This window comes from Acinonyx jubatus, chromosome B2, assembly GCF_027475565.1.
Source record: "Acinonyx jubatus isolate Ajub_Pintada_27869175 chromosome B2, VMU_Ajub_asm_v1.0, whole genome shotgun sequence".
Taxonomy (NCBI): domain Eukaryota; kingdom Metazoa; phylum Chordata; class Mammalia; order Carnivora; family Felidae; genus Acinonyx; species Acinonyx jubatus.
Window position 1 is genome coordinate 119,662,086 of NC_069385.1, and position 16,162 is coordinate 119,678,247.

At 46.4% G+C, this 16,162-nt stretch overlaps 1 protein-coding gene and 1 pseudogene across 12 annotated transcripts in view; one reads left to right on the plus strand and one right to left on the minus strand.

Moving 5' to 3' along the window:
* Nucleotides 1-6,802: 6,802 nt before the first annotated feature.
* On the minus strand, nt 6,803-13,998 carry LOC106975940 (26S proteasome regulatory subunit 4-like; annotated as a pseudogene).
* LOC106975947 (class I histocompatibility antigen, Gogo-B*0103 alpha chain-like) overlaps nt 13,913-16,162 on the plus strand; it is a 32,873-nt gene continuing 30,623 nt past the window's right edge. For 8 of the 12 annotated variants that reach the window (XR_008298851.1, XR_008298848.1, XR_008298846.1 and 5 more), the window contains exons 1-4: nt 13,913-14,127; nt 14,443-14,666; nt 14,892-15,167; nt 15,775-16,050. Coding sequence is in view for 3 of the 12 variants with exons in the window: in XM_027058144.2 (XP_026913945.1) it covers nt 13,928-14,127; nt 14,443-14,666; nt 14,892-15,167; nt 15,775-16,050 (976 nt within the window). In the remaining 9 variants the exon portion in view is untranslated. Of the gene's footprint in view, nt 14,128-14,394; nt 14,667-14,891; nt 15,168-15,774; nt 16,051-16,162 lie in introns of all 12 variants that reach the window. The other 4 variants (XR_008298852.1, XM_053223367.1, XR_008298853.1 and 1 more) reach the window with 4 other exon arrangements.

Genomic DNA, 16,162 nt, shown 5'->3' on the forward strand with positions numbered 1-16,162 from the left:
ACTAAGGTCTTTCCTTTTTCTCTTGCTGCCCAGAATGGCATTTTTTCTTGTCTGTTGTGCACTACATGTTGTAGGGGTTTGCATTCTCTGGTAGTTCTGGGCACTGTTGTGTCACTCTAACCTCGGCTCCTGACAAGAGCCTGACACTGGTAACGGGTCTCAAGCTTTGTTGAACTCGTGAACCCTTTCTTCAAATGTGCATGAGAACAAAAGCTCTGTTCACACACCATGTGTGGTGTGAGCATTTATACATGTTGACTTTCTTGCAGTATGTTCTGAAATGTCTTGTGGCTGGATACCTCATAAGGGAGTGGATGGTCCCAATTTTGATCATCTGGGAAAAAGGTAGACTCTCAGGCAGAAAAAAATATATCAGAAGACAAGATGGCTGGAGGATGGACAGCTGCTAACCAGCTCACTATCTTTGTGACATCATGCTGAATTTGGAGGGAAGATGGCCTTTGCCATAGCATGGGGATCCAGGAACAGGGAGGTTGACTTTCCTGGAGGTCAGTGGCTCTCAAACTTGGGGGGGCGGTGGCTGAAGCAACTTTAGATGAGGCCAAAGACCCCACATTCCCCATTAGCTGACATGTTCCCACTTTCAAGTGGAAGAGCCAAGAACTTTGGTAGGATTTGAGGAGGAAAAGAAGCTTCTTCATATTTCTTAGTGATAAGGTTATGCATGATTCATATTTGACTTGCAGTGTAGGCGTGGCTTAAAATCTTATTTTTTTAATGTTTATTTTTGTGAGAGAGAGAGACAGGAGCAGAGGGAGACAGAGACAGAATGTGAAGCAGGCTCCAGGCTCTGAGCTGTCAGCACAGAGCCTGATGCGGGGCTCAAACTCACAAACCATGTGATCATGACTGGAGCCGAAGTTGGACGCTTAACCAACTGGGCCACCCGGGCGCCCCTTAAAGTCTTAATTATTAGAACACAAGAGGCCCTAACTACTGTTATGGTTGTGGGAAACTATCCAGTATAAGGTTAAACTATAAGCAAATAACATTGAAGCTAAACTAACCACATTTATAAATTAAAAGCAAGATTAGTAGCCATTAAGAAAATACAACAAATAAATTCTGTAAGACAATCTAAATGATGCACTAATAGCAAAATATCCTTTCTGAAAACTAGGCATCTGAGGTTCTATTTTAGGTTATGAACTCTAAAATGGACTAACCTCTAATACTTTGCAGTGGGTGGTCCTAAACCCCGAGTTAAAATAGAGTCTATGGATTTGGGTTTTGTTCATCTGTGAGAATTGGTATAAAAGAAAGTCTGCTACTTGAGTCAGCTCAAATCTATTGAATGAGTTTTGGATCTCATAATGATGGAAATAAATCATGGAAATCATGGAAATATATGTAAGCTAGATTACCTAAATTTATGTTACGGTGTAGATTTATTTTTGTTATTCTTGGGTGTCTCATAGTGTCTTAATAGAGTCTTCCCCCTCCCCCACACCCCCGCCCCTTTATGGGAAAAGTCTTTAGGGCTAATAGACACTTAATCAAATGAGAGTTGGGCCTGGCTTTTGTAGGAGGAGCCTGTCTTCAGCCAGGCACAAGCAGAGGATTATGGGAAGCATCGTCCACAAGGTCAAAGGGCTGCAGAGCTCCCTGAGGCCAGTGTGCTGATATTGCATGCTTACCCAGTGGATTGGCAGACTGAGGTGACTGACATGAATTACTGTGTCCTTCAGATGAAACTCTTGTGGAGGTGGGGTACTTAGAAATATTGAAGTCCACTGAGCGTGCTCAGCAATTTTGTTCCTGTCATAGGTGATCTTCAAGGTTTTATTAGAAATACTTGGTTAAAGTTATTTTTGTCACACTTCTCTACTATAAAGTAGTAACTTTGCATTTAGTAGTAATTTTTTTTTTCCTTTCTATATTTTATTCTTTGGAAGTGAGTCACGAAGTCCAGCCCACATTCAAGGGGAGGTCAATCAAGCTCCACCTCCTGGGAAGGGAATTCTCATATGTTACTTGGAATTATTCTGTAAGGAAGATTTGTCTTTTTTCTCCCCATTTTTATTTTTTTTTAATTAAAAAATTTTTTTAATGTTTATTTTTGAGAGTGAGAGAGCATGAGTGGGGGAGGGACAGAGAGAGAGAAGACACAGAATCAGAAGCAGGCTCCAGGCTCCAAGCTGTCAGCACAGAGCCCGACGTGGGGCTCAACCTCACGAGTGGTGAGATCATGACCTGAGCCGAAGTTGGATGCTTAACTGACTGAAACACCCAGGCACCCCTTTCTCCCCATTTTTAAATGTATCAATCATTTATATATATCTCTATGGGCTCAATATTTTAAAAAATATTTTGGGTTCCAATCTATGGCTATTTTGCTGCTCCTATTGTTCCAGCCCTGTTTACAGGGAGTTCTTTCACATTGGCCCCTGTGTCCCTTTGACATGTCCTTTTTTGGGGGAGGTGCACTTCCTCCCTGGCATCACAAGACATCCTAGGCTCATCCTGTAGTGTTTCTGTCTTGGCCATAGAGTCAGCTTTTTTTTTTCTCGGGAACCCTGGTTCCTTTTATTGGAGAATGATATTTAGAGACCAAGATCTGGGTACTCATGTCACTTTTCTCAAGAGGACAAAGAAGTTCCAAGAGCTCCTGAAGCTCACACAAGCAACGAAGTAGCTTCCATTTCAGTACCACATTGGAGTTTGTTCAGTGCAGCCTGTAGTCCCTAGTGTATGATGGCCAGTTCTCCATACATGTCTTTTTTTTTTTTTTTTTTATAAATTAAAAAATTTTTTTTCATGTTTATTTTTGAGAGAGAGAGAGAGAGCGCGAGCGAGCAGAGGAAGGGCAGAGGGTGAGGGAGACACAAAATCTGAAGCAGGCTCCAGGCTCTGAACTGTCAGCACCGAGCCCGATGTGGGGCTTGAACTCACGAACCGCAAGATCATGACCTGAGCTGAAGTCAGACGTCTGACTGACTGAGCCACCCAGGCGCCCATCACCTTGCATTGATCGTCAACTTTGAGTTATTTTTTCCTCTAAGTCTCTAATCACTAACATACTTTGAAGGTTTCTTTTTCAAAGATGGCCATCTATAATATTTTACCATCTATCTAGAAGTGGGGCCTGATTTCCCTCTTCTTGAATCAATGACTTTTGTTTCTGAGAGAGAGAGAGAGAGAGAGAGAGAGAGAGAGAGAGAACATGAGCAGGGAAGGGGCAGGGAGACAGGGAGAGAGAGCAGGGTCCACGCTTAGCGCAGAGCCCAATGCAGGGCTCAATCTTGTGACCCTGGGATCATGACCTGAGTCGAAATTAAGAATCGGCTGCTTGCACTCTCAACAATAGCCAAATTATGGAAAGAGCCTAAATGTCCATCAACTGATGAATGGATAAAAAAATTGTGGTTTATATACACAATGGAGTACTACATGGCAATGAGAAAGAACGGAATATGGCCCTTTGTAGCAACGTGGATGGAACTGGAGAGTGTTATGCTAAGTGAAACAAGCCATACAGAGAAAGACAGATACCATATGGTTTCACTCTTATGTGGATCCTGAGAAACTTAACAGAAACCCATGGGGGAGGGGAAGAAAAAAAAAAAGAGGTTAGAGTGGAAGAGAGCCAAAGCATAAGAGACTCTTAAAAACTGAGAACAAACTGAGGGTTGATGGGGGGTGGGAGGGAGGGGAGGGTGGGTGATGGGTATTGAGGAGGGCACCTTTTGGGATGAGCACTGGGTGTTGTATGGAAACCAATTTGACAATAAATTTTATATATTGAAAAAAAAAAGTCGGCTGCTTAACTGACTGAACCACCCAGGTGCCCCATCAATGACTGTTTTTTTTTTAAATTTTTTTTTTTAGCGTTTATTTATTTTTGAGACGGAGACAGAGCATGAATGGGGGAGGGTCAGAGAGAGGGAGACACAGAATCTGAAACAGGCTCCAGGCTCTGAGCTGTCAGCACAGAGCCCGATGTGGGGCTCGAACTCACGGACCGTAAGATCATGACCTGAGCCGAAGTCAGCTGCTTAACTGACGGAGCCACCCAGGCGCCCCAATGACTGGTTTTGATGACTAGAACATGAGACGGTAATACGGCTTGACTTCTGAGTTTCTGACATAAAATGGCTTGTGATTTCTGACTTGGCTGCTTGAAACACTCCCTCCTGGAACCCAGGTGCTGAGCTGGGAGCAGCCAAGCCATGTGGAGAACAGGTGGAGGAGAGCCTAGATCACCCTGCCAGTAGCCCCAGAAAGCTGCCAGCTGATGACAGTACTGCCTGCAGCCTCATAAGAGAATGCTCTTGAATGTTCTGGATCGACTGGGCCTCCAGATGACTACAGCCCCAGACCATGTCACAGGGAGCCGAAGAGCTTCCTGCTGAGCCCAGTGAATGCAGAGAATGAGAGCTACTGAAAAGGGATTATTTGGGACTGCTACCTAGCAATCCGTAACAGGAACACATAGTATATAATACCACAGTAATACTCTTATTATGTTTTTATTCATCGTCTGTTTTTCCTGTCAGACCATGTCAGGAGAGCAGGTGTTTTGTCTGTTTTGATTAAATGACTACCAGGCCTAGAATCATGTCTGGAACAGAGGCACTCAATGAATATTTGCGAAGAAATGAATAAATCCTGTGACCAGATTCCTTAAAGTGTGTCTGGGACTGAAAGAGAGAGCTGAGTGGGGGCTGGTTTTGGAGCTTGTCTTGGTCTGCTTGAGCGTTTGTCACAAAATACCACACATTGGGTGCCTTAAACAACACACTCTCTGAAGTCTCTTTTATAAGGACCCTAATCCCATTCGTGGGGCTCTACTCTCATGATTTAATCACCTCCCAAAGGCCCCACCTTCCAATATTATCACACTGGGGAGTAGATTTCAACATATGAATTGGGGGGTGGGGCACAGTCTATAGCACCACCAAGGTTTTGGGTCCCTGGTCAGGGTAGAAATGAGATTTAGGACTGGGGAAGCAGCATGAGCTTCTCAGTTCAGGGTCTGCGGGGTAGCAGAGAGCAGGGCCTGAGGGGTCCAGTCTGAGGGTCTGGGGACTTGGGTCACCAGGGAGAAAAAGTGCAGGACCCCAGACTCCTCGGCGGTGAGTTATGGAAGGTGTAGGGACCGTTACTGGGAAATGGGTGGTCAGTACCCTGGGTCCTATTGCTCATGTACTTGTAGCCTGTATTGGTGTCCAGCCCACACTGCATGTTCAATACACGGTCCTCAGGGGCCTCTCAGCTTGGTGTGCAGGCCCCTGCTCGTCATAGAGGAGGAAGGGACAACTGAAGGCCGTGACAACTGGCTGCTCTGGTCTGGGCTCAGCCCTGGTCATGAAATATTAACACAGGGAGTGGGAGTTTGGGATCAGGGTTGGTCCCTACAGGGCTGGCACCACATCTGCCCTTCACTCTCTATGGTCCAGTACCCAGAGAGCCCTCTGTAAACACAAACAGGTGTTCCTTAGGCCAGCCCTTCCCGTGCCACTCGTTCCCTTGACTCCTTCTTCCCTCCTTGTAACATCTTCCCCTCTGATGTCCTTATTTACACCCTAGCCTCATTTCCCCAGGAGCATCCTCCCTTTTCTAGACCCAGTGCACTGCAGACTTCTGCCTCTCATCTTTCATGACGCGTTCTGAGACTTACTGAACTGAGTCCAGCCCCAGAGGCAGCGGCAGAAGTGACAGGGCCTTAGGAATCTTAAGTCCTATCTTTGGAGCAGGGCACCCAGTTTCTTTGTGGGGTACATCCCAGACCTGGGAACCAGCTGCTATTGCCTGGAGACCTTCTGCCGTGCCGTGCAGAACCAATGGGCACTCAGTGGAAACATCTAGGTTATTTTGGGTTTTGGGAAACATTTTGCACCCAAGCCTGACACGGACAGGGGCAACTCTTGTGTTCAAAGCCCTATTTTGGTTGCAAGAGCAGAGGGCGACCCTGGGAGGTCCTGGCTGAGTAAGAGAAAGGGAGCTGGGTCCTCATCTCTGTGACCACACGGGGGCGCTGCTGCTGCACTGAGCAGCCTGGGAGGGTCTGGGCTGTAAGTTGCTCAGAAAAGGCTGACCTGAAGGCTGGGCATCTTCAACAGGGGCGTGAATCAGCTTCTGAGCAGCACTGGACGCCCCAGTTGTCAAGGTCAGGAATGGAGCAGGGATTGAAGGAGAGAAGAGCTCAAGGAGCCTGTGCCATCTCTGAGGCTTGTGTCGTCTCTGAGGTTTCCACCTCCCCGCTACGACTCATCTCTGCAGCTCCCTGATGACAACACCCAGGAAAACTGAAAAGAAACATTTCCTTTTCCTACTTCTTTTCAGTACTCTTTCTTGATGCCCACAATAACATTTGTATAACTTTTTCTCAGGAAGGATACATGAGAAGTTGGTCGACCTGTGCATCTTTGGCAGGACACCGGGGCCCCTGGGTTCTTGGAAGGGAGGAAATTTTCCTCCTGCAAGCCCTTTGGAATGAATTTGAATGATCTCTTCAAAATATTTTACATTAAAAATCCCTTTCATCTGCATGACCCTTGCCAGTGAATGTACAGTTTGCTCGGCTGTGTCTGTGTGATGGGCCCATATCCAGGCCCTCCACTGCCTGGTTCCTCCCGCACGCCCAGGGTGTTCACACCTCAGAGCCTTCACTGCCCTTCCTGGCCTGAAAACATCTCTCTCAGATAGCACTTCCTTCCCTGACATTCTTTTCCAATGTCCTCTTTGAGAGGCCCTCCCTGCACTAGCCTCCCCATGTTGTCCCTCCCGCCTCCCTCTGACCCCTGCCCTCTTTGCCTTTGTTCACACCCTGTTCACTGATACACATTTTAAAGTATATTTCATTGTTTATTGTCTGCCCTTCCTCGAGAATATAAGCTTTACAAGAGGACAAGAGTAGAGATTTTCATTGTTCACAGCTGTATCTCCATTGTGTTGCAAGTGCCTGATTGTTGAATTTAAAACGTTTATTGAGTGAATGAATTAGTGAATGCATGTTCAGACTGACTCACAGACATGCACACTGCTACACACCAATACACAGACACCGTCACTCACACTGACACCTGCACACAGAACACGTATCGTCACTCTAGCCGGTCTTAAGGGCTTACTTCAAGTTTAACACACACCTTACTTGCTGACCTACGGCCCTTGATCTGTAACAGAACTAATTTAACTGATTTTCTTGGAGCTTTGCAGACAGTTGGCCTTGAGGAATGAGGGACCAGAGCTTTCCCAGGCTGCAGAGGCCAGCAAGTCTGTTAGAAGCTGCCTCAGCTTTCTGATTAGTCTAGCAATTCTTTTAGCAAAATGTTTGTTCTTTTTTTTTTTTTTTTTAGGTCACACAAATGATTTCATGACCTCCCTTTGTTATCTGTAGACCTGGCCCTCTCTTGCAGAAAGAACAGAGTCCTCCTGCACATCATGCAACAAGAACCAGACTCTCACACAAACCCCTTGCACAGAGACTATTTGGAACTGGCCCCATCCAGTCTGCATGTGGTTAAGAAATGTTGCAGGCCACTGCATTCCCTTTGCTGATTAAGTACCCTGAACCCCTTTCAAAACCCCCGGGCCAGGCAGAAACCTTAGAGTTGGCTTTTGGTCAAGAGTCTTCCTTCTCCCTGGGTTACTGGCCTCCTGGATAAAGCTCAAATTCCTTTCCAATCAGAACTCATCTCTTAAGTAAGGATCTTTCAGGCTACCAGCAGCTGAACTTGGATTTGGTAACACACACACACACACACACACACACACACACACACACACACACTTCGATGCCTAATTTTCATTCCACATTATGTTGTGAACATGTCCCAGGTCTTTATGAACGGTTTGAACAACTTTCTCCAGATTATTGTGAAATTTCCAAATGTACCTAAAGTTTGAAAGAATAGTCCCTAGCACCCTAGACTTAGTCAATTTAATATTTTCCTCATATGTGTAATAAATTGTATTTATTTTTTTAGGTTTTAAAATTTATTTTATTTTCTTTTTTGGCAATAAATTCTATTTCTGTAATTCTGCAGAAATATTTGAAAATTACTTACCAATCTCAAGACCCTTATCCCTTAAGTACTTCAGCATTCATCTCTTAACAAATTAATTTTTTCACTCAATATTGTTATACAATCCTCTTATTGTCCAAAAGTCTTCTATTTGGAGGACAGGGGAACTCAGGGGTGCTTGGGCCGTCTCTGAGGTTTCCGTTTCCTCCAGGCAACCCCTCTTTCCAGTTCCTTAATGGTAACAGCAGGAAAATGAAAAGTAGAAACATTTTCTTCTATTCCCTAATTCTCAGTTTTTGAACCTTAGTTTTTTATTTTTTTAAAAATAGGTTTTTTTTTAATGTTTATTTATTTTTGAGACAGAGAGAGACAGAGCATGAATGGGGGAGGGTCAGAGAGAGAGGGAGACACAGAATCTGAAGCAGGCTCCAGGCTCTGAGTTGTCAGCACAGAGCCTGACGCAGGGCTCGAACTCACAGACCGTGAGATCATGACCTGAGCTGAAGTCAGACGCTTAACCGACTGAGCCACCAGGAGCCCCTAAAAATAGTTTTAATGTTTATTTACTTTTGAAAGAGAGAGAATGAGCAGGGAAGGGGTAGAGAGAGGGAGACAGAGGGTCAGAAGCAGGCTCTGCACTGTCAGTGCAGTCTGATGTGGGGCTTGAACTCAGGAACTGTGAGACCATGACCTGAGCTGAAATCAAGAGTTGGACAGTTAACCCACTGAGCCACCCAGGTGTCCCACGAATATCCAATTTATTAAGGCAGTGTGTGCAGAAGGCTTGTGGAAGGTGAGATTTGAAAGGGGATTTGAGGTCTCTTTGTAAGGAGATGGGAATATGAAACTAAAGAATTTGGGCTTTAATTGGGAGCCATGAGAGTTGTGTTGTTTTTGTTTTTTTGCAAGTGCTTCTTAAAACTAATTTTTTTTTTTTACTTTGAGATAACTGAAAATTCACGTGCAATTATGAGACATAATATAGGTCCTGAGCAACTTTTACTCAGTTTTCCTCAATGGTAACACCTCACAAAACTGTAGTCAATATTAAAACCAGGATATTAACATTGATACAATCCACTGTTCTTACTCAGATTTCCCCAGTTTTACTTGCATTCATCTGTGTATGTACAGCAAAACCTTGGTTTGTGAGCATAATTCATTCCAGAAACATGCTTATAATCCAAAGCACTTGTATATCAAAGCAAATTTCCCCGCAAGAGATAATGGAAACTCAGATGATTCATTCCACATCCCAAAAATATTCACATAAAAATGATTACAATACTGTAATACAATATAAAATAATAAAGAAAATACAAAATATAAAGAAAAATAAACAAATTAACCTGCACTTACCTTTGAAAACCTTCGTGGCTGGTGTGAGGGAGACAAGAGAGAGGAAGGTGATTGTATCAGATGACTTTCACTATCACTAAGGGAATTACTGCTATCTACTGGCTCAAAGGAATCCTTTTCTGCAAGGGGGTCATTGTATACACTCACATGGATGTTGACTACAGTACAATATTAATAAACCCTTGGCATATACCGTATATAATGTAACTGGCAGTGAGGCAGCAGGGGAAAGGGTCTATATCTGCAGGCAGCCTGACCTAGAATGAAGCAAAGCATTCCTAAGTTTACTCTTATCTGGAAAAGCAAAGGACTGTCCATAGGTGCTTTGAAGTGACAAAAAATACACTAGTGCCAGTTGTGGGCACCTTCCAACGTTCTGAAAAATCACTGATTTCTGCCAAACACAGTGGCCTGAGACCGAGCATCTGCCATGGGAGATGATCACCCACAATCCAATGAAGAGAGAGACAGAGAACCATTGGCTCAGTTGTGACCATGTGATGTTCAGTGTCACATTACTGCTCGTATTGCAAGACATTGCTCATTTATCGAGTTAAAATTTATTAGAAAGTTTGCTTGTCTTGCGGAACACTCACAGAATGAGTTACTCACAATTCAAGGTTTTAACTGCATTTAATTCTTTTTCTTTGCTTTTCTTTTCCTTTTTTTTTTTTTTTTGTCTGAGAAGGAGCTCGCTTTTTGGGGAGTAGAGCACTGCATGTGGCCAACACACCACACATCACGTTCCTACACATCACGCTTAAAAAGTATATGGGAGGTTTTGCTAAGAAAGATCAACTAGAACATGGGTTCCTCTGGGCAACTTCCCCATCCCTCCGAGGAGTCGGCACATTCCCAACCATTTCCTGGAAGGCAAATGTGGATGCTACACGTAGAGCCCCCGCAGGGGTGCCTTCTTGTTTTTTATAAAGAACATTTTCTTTAGATTTTTTGAAGTCTTCATTTGTTACTTTCATCCTACAGCCCAGCTTCTGTATGGATTACCTTGATGTTGGTCCCAGAGAGGTCATCTTTAGCCATGATCAAGTTGTTCAGGGTTACATCATTGGTCAGGGTCATCCTGCTTGTATGGATCTGAAAGATGGGCTTCTTAGTCTTTTCATCTGGCAGGGGAATTCAATTTTCCTGTCAATGTGGCCTGGTCTGATAAGTGCTGGGTCCAAAGTTTCTATTCAGTTTGTGGCCATGATAACTTTCACATCACCCCTTGAAACAAATCCATCCAACTGGTTCAACAGTTCCAACATTATTCATTGAATTTCTCTCTCACCACCGGAATTTGAGTCTATCTTTTTGTTCCAATGGCATCAATTTCATTAATAAATACGACGGATGGTGCATGTTCTTCTGCAACTTGAAACAATTCCTGAAGGAGTTTGGGCCCATCACCTAGGTACTTCTGAATAAGTTCAGAGCCAACCACTCTTTTAAAAAAATTTTTTTAAGGTTTATTTATTTTTGAGACAGAGAGAGACAGAGCATGAACGGGGGAGGGTCAGAGAGAGAGGGAGACACAGAATCGGAAGCAGGCTCCAGGCTCTGAGCCATCAGCCCAGAGCCCGATGCGGGGCTCGAACTCACGGACCGCGAGATCGTGACCTGAGCTGAAGTCGGACGCCCAACAGACTGAGCCACCCAGGCGCCCCCAAACCAGTCTTTTTAAAAAAAAATTATTACAAACAAATTTTTTTAATGTTTGTTTATTTTTGAGAGAGAAACAGAGTGCGAGTGGGGGAGGGGCAGAAAGAGGGGGAGACACAGAATCCAAAGCAGGCTCCAGGCTGTGAGCACAGAGCCCAGTGTGGGGCTCTAACTCATGAACCGTGAGATCATGACCTGAGCCAAAATCAGACACTTAAACTGACTGAAACACCCAGGCACCCCTAGAGCCAACCACTTAAGAAAGTGGCTGAGGTTAGGTTTGCTACTGCTTTGGCTAGTAAGGTTTTACCTGTGTCAGGTGGGACGTACAGAATGACACCCTTGGGGGCTTTCTATCCATCTCTTCATAATATTCAGGATGAGTGAGAGGAAGCTTCACAGATTCTTTAATTTCCTGGATTTGGTTGTCCAACCCCCCGACATCAGCATAGGTTTCCTGGGGGTGACTTTCCTACCTTCATCACTGTGACCAAGAGATCTGTGTCATCTGTGAGCACCCATATGACGGCATCACCTTGTGGTTGAGCAGGACCAAGCAGCCTGCTCCCAGCAGATCCTTGTCTACAAAGGAGAGAGTGCTGACGTAGTGTTCTGAGTCCACAGATGTGGACACGATGGCGTGATTGTCATCAGTGATCTCTTCCAAGCTTCCTACTGACACCGGGGTCCCCCTCAGATCATCCACCTTTGATCTTTCCTCCTCTTGCTTTTCTTCTTAAAGGCTTCATTTGTTCCTGATTTCTAATGAATTCTTCCTCCATGAGAAGATAGTCTTTAATTCTAACTTCAGTAATTTTAGCCAGCACTGAGTGTGACATGTCACCAGTGGCAGCTTGCTGGCAGCATCTGGTCCCTTTGTATACTTCTTCTTTTTCCCCACTCTAGTTGGTACAGGAGGTTCGTATTTCTTTTTCTTCTCCTTGTCATCCTTCTTGCCACCTCCAGGACCATGACCACCACTCTGACTTAGACCATGTTGCTTCGGCCGCGCGGACTGCCGCTGCCAGAATTGCTTAATCCTATGGAATTTTATCATATATGTGTGTTTGTTTATCTATAACCACAGTCAAAATATATTTCAAAGATTCTTTTTATTTTTTATTGATTAAACAACTTTTTTAACATTTATTTATTATTGAGAGACAGAGAGACAGAGTGTGAGCAGGGGAGGGGCAGAGAGAGGGGAAGACACAGAATCTGAAGCAGGCTCCAGGCTCTGAGCTGTCAGCACAGATCCCGACATGGGGCTCAAACTAACAAACTGTGAGATCATGATCTGAGCTGAAGACGGTCGTCTAACTAACTGAGCCACCCAGGCGCCCCTCTATTTTTCTAATAATTTTATAATTTTACATGTTATATATAAGTTCTATTATACATTTTAAATACATATTATAAGGTGAGAGATTTAGGTTTTTTTGTTTGCTTATGCGTTTTTGTCTATGGATGTCCAATTGCTCTGGCATCATTTATTGAAAAGACTATCCTTTTGCATTGAATTGCTTTTGTGCCTTTTTCAAAAGTCAGCTGAGCATATTTGTGTGTGTGGGGGCACTATTCCTGGGTTTTCTCTTCTGTTCCATTGATCTGTATGTCTATTTATCTGTCAGTTAATTAAAATCTGTTTTAATTACTGCAGCTATATTATAAGACAACATCAAATAGAGTGACTTTTCTCACTTTATCCCTCTTTTTCAAGAGTGCATTAGCTATTTAGGTACTATGCCTTTCTGTATAAATTTTAGAATAAGCTGGTCTAACTTTGCTGGGGCAAAAATTACATTAAACCTATAGATCAATTTGGAGGGAATCGACATCTCTACTAAGTTGACTCTTCTAGTACATGAACATATTATGTCTCTATTTAATTTGATTTCTTTTAATTGCATTTTGTAATTTTAAGCATTCAGATCCTTTATGTGTTTTGTTAAATGTATACACAGTATTTCATTTTCTTTATAATAACTATAAATAATATTGTGCTTTTAATTTTGGTTTCCATATAACCTGTATTACTATATAAAAACATCCTTTTACTTTCAATCTACCTGTGTCTTTAAATGTAAACTGAATTTCTTCTCACTTCAACCACCAAAAAAAAAAAAAAAATGCTGGGACACACAGATGAGCTGAGAAAGTACAACTTAGAAGCTTTTTGAGTCTTGATTGCAATGCTGTTTAGATATTTCTGTAGGAAGGGGCAAAATCACTTTATAGATTAGATTCCTGGGCACCTGGGGGGCTCCGACGGTTAAGTGTTGGATTCTTGGGTTCAACTCAGGTCATGATCTCAGGGTTTGTGGGTTCGAGCCCTGAATGGGGCTCTGCCCTGGCAGCACAGAGCCTTCTTGGGATTCTTTCTCTTCTTCTCTCTGCCCCTTCCCTGCTTTCTCTCTTTCTCTCAAAATAAATAAACATTAAAAAGAAAAGAAAAGAAACTGATCTCTATGAGAATCTCTAGCTGGAGCTTTGAACCACAACTTCAGGTGTAAAGAGAAAATCCATGTCCCTCCACCTCCATTCCCAGGCACGCTCACTCTCTGGCATCCAGTTTCCTGGGGGTGAGTTTTCTTTTAGGAGTCCGGAGGAGAGGTAAGGACTAGGAGCTCAGCGCAAGTCGAGGGATTTCAGAAGGGAAAGGGACAAAACGGGGCCGATCCCAACCTGGTGTCTTACCTGGCTTCCTCAGAAAGACCCTGGGCCAGGCCTCAGGGTGACAAAGAGCGCTCTGTGTAGGTGAGAGGAATCCGGGCAAGGTCGCGGGTCCCTGGGAAAGACTGGCTTTGAAAGTCCCGGGCTTGAGATAGGTCTGGGGCGGGAAAGCCCAGTTCCCCGCTACTCCGCGCTCATTTCACTTCTCTCAACCTGTGCCAGGTCTTCTTGCCTGGATACTCATGACGCGGCCCCAGTTCGCACTCCCATTGCTTGTCCTGTGTCTAGAGAAGCCAATCAGCGTCACCGCGGTCCCTGGCCTGTCCTGGCCACGGACCCGCTGGGACTTCTATTCTCCAGACCCTGAGGATGCGGGTCGTGATGCCCCGAACCCTCCTCTTGCTGCTGTCGGGGGCCCTGGCCGTGACCCAGACCTGCGCGGGTGAGTGCGGGGTCGGGAAGAAAGGGCATCTGTGGGGCAGGAGCGAGGGGACCGTCCGGCGGGAACGCGGGGCCCTAGGGAAAGTGCCTGTCGCCCCCGCCCCAGAATCCCACCCACCCTGGCAGTCCTCCCCGTCCCTCCCCGACTCCTCCCTGCTCACCCCCACTCGGACCCCCCCACCCCCTGCCCTCCTGGCCGCTTCCACCTGGGATCCGGGCCTCGCGCGGGGAGCAGGGTCGGGCGGGGTCTCAAACCCTCCGCGCCCGTGGGCTCCCATTCCTTGATGTATTTCGGCACCGCGGTGTCCCGGCCCAGCCTCGGGGAGCCCCGGTACTTGGAAGTCGGCTACGTGGACGACACACAGTTCGCGCGGTTCGACAGCGACGCCTCGAGTCCGAGGACGGAGCCACGCGTGCAGTGGTTGAAGCAGGAGGCGCCGGAGTATTGGGAGCAGGAGACGCGGGGCGCCAAGGACACTGCACAGACTTTCCGACTGAGCCTGAACACGCTGCGCGGCTACTACAACCAGAGCGAAGCCGGTGAGTGACGCGGACCCGGGTCCGGGTCACGACCCCATCCCCGGGGTTGCCCGAGTCTTTGCGTCCGAGCACCACCCTGAGGCTGCGGGACCCGCCCGTCTCCAAACCCGGGAAAAGCGCGCCGGCACTTTTACCCGCCATTCAGTTTTGGCTTTAAGCCCTGGGGTTCGGGGTGGGGGAGGGGGCGGGGCTCCAGGGCGGAGCTGACCTCGGGGGCGGGGCCAGGGTCTCACACCATCCAGTGGCTGTCTTCCTGCGAAGTGGGGCCCGATTGGCGCCTCCTCCGAGGATACTGGCAGTTCGCCTATGACGGCGAGGATTACATCGCCCTGAACGAGGACCTGCGCTCTTGGACCGCGGCGGACACGGCGGCGCAGATCACCCGCCGCAAGTGGGAGGCTGCCGGAGCAGCCGAGCATCAAAGGAACGACCTGCAGGTCACATGCGTAGAGTGGCTCCGGAAGTCCTTGGAGAGGGGGAACAAGACGCTGCTGCGCACAGGTACCAGGGGCCGCGGGGCTTCCCACGATTTCCCCTCCAGCTGAGGCCTCCTAAGAGGATAGGAAGAACTGGGATCCACAGCAGTATATGGCCCTCCCCTGTGTCGGGAGACTGCTCGGGTTTTCAGATCCGGTCCCAGAGAGACCCCCAAAGGGTCTGTCTTTCTCCTAGAGACTGTTAAAGGATAGAGTCTCTTCAGGGATGGAGGAGGAGACCATTTCTGAAATAATTGATCAGCGTTTCCTTTTGGCTCACGGTGGCTTTGGGAACCTTGGGGGATTTTCTCAGGCTTTGTTCTCTGCCCCACACCCATGTGTTTGGGATATCTGACTTCACCTAGTCTGAGTCATTTGGCCTCCAGCCAGGTCCGGACCAGAAATCCCTTTCTTTTCTGCTCTCAGAAACCTGCCTTCTACAGTGGGCCGTCTCACCCTAATTCTAGAACTTTTCAAACAAGAAGAGATTATGTGTCTAGGCTGGTGTCTGGGTTTTTGCTCCCTTCCCCAATTCCAGCTCTCTTGTCCATTCTCAAGATGGCCACATGAGAATTGCCTCAGTGGCCCGAGACAGTTGTAAAATTCCTTAATTTTCTGACCCTTCTCTTCAGACTCCCCGAAGACACACATCACCCACTACCCCACTTCTGACCATGATGTCACCCTGAAGTGCTGGGCCCTGGGTTTCTATCCTGCGGAGATCACCCTAACCTGGCAGCGTGATGGGGAGGACCTGACCCAGGACACGGAGTTTGTGGACACTAGGCCTGGGGGAGATGGGACCTTCCAGAAGTGGGTGGCTGTGGTGGTGCCTTCTGGAGAGGAGCAGAGATACACGTGCCATGTGCAGCATGGGGGGTTGCCCAAGCCCCTCATGCTGAAATGGGGTAAGGACAGGGGGAGACCTGGGTATGGAGCCAAACTTGGAGAACTCAGGAGCCCTTCTGGAAAAATTCAGCAGGGTTGAGGCTGAGACCTCGGAGTCAAGGCCCTCACTTT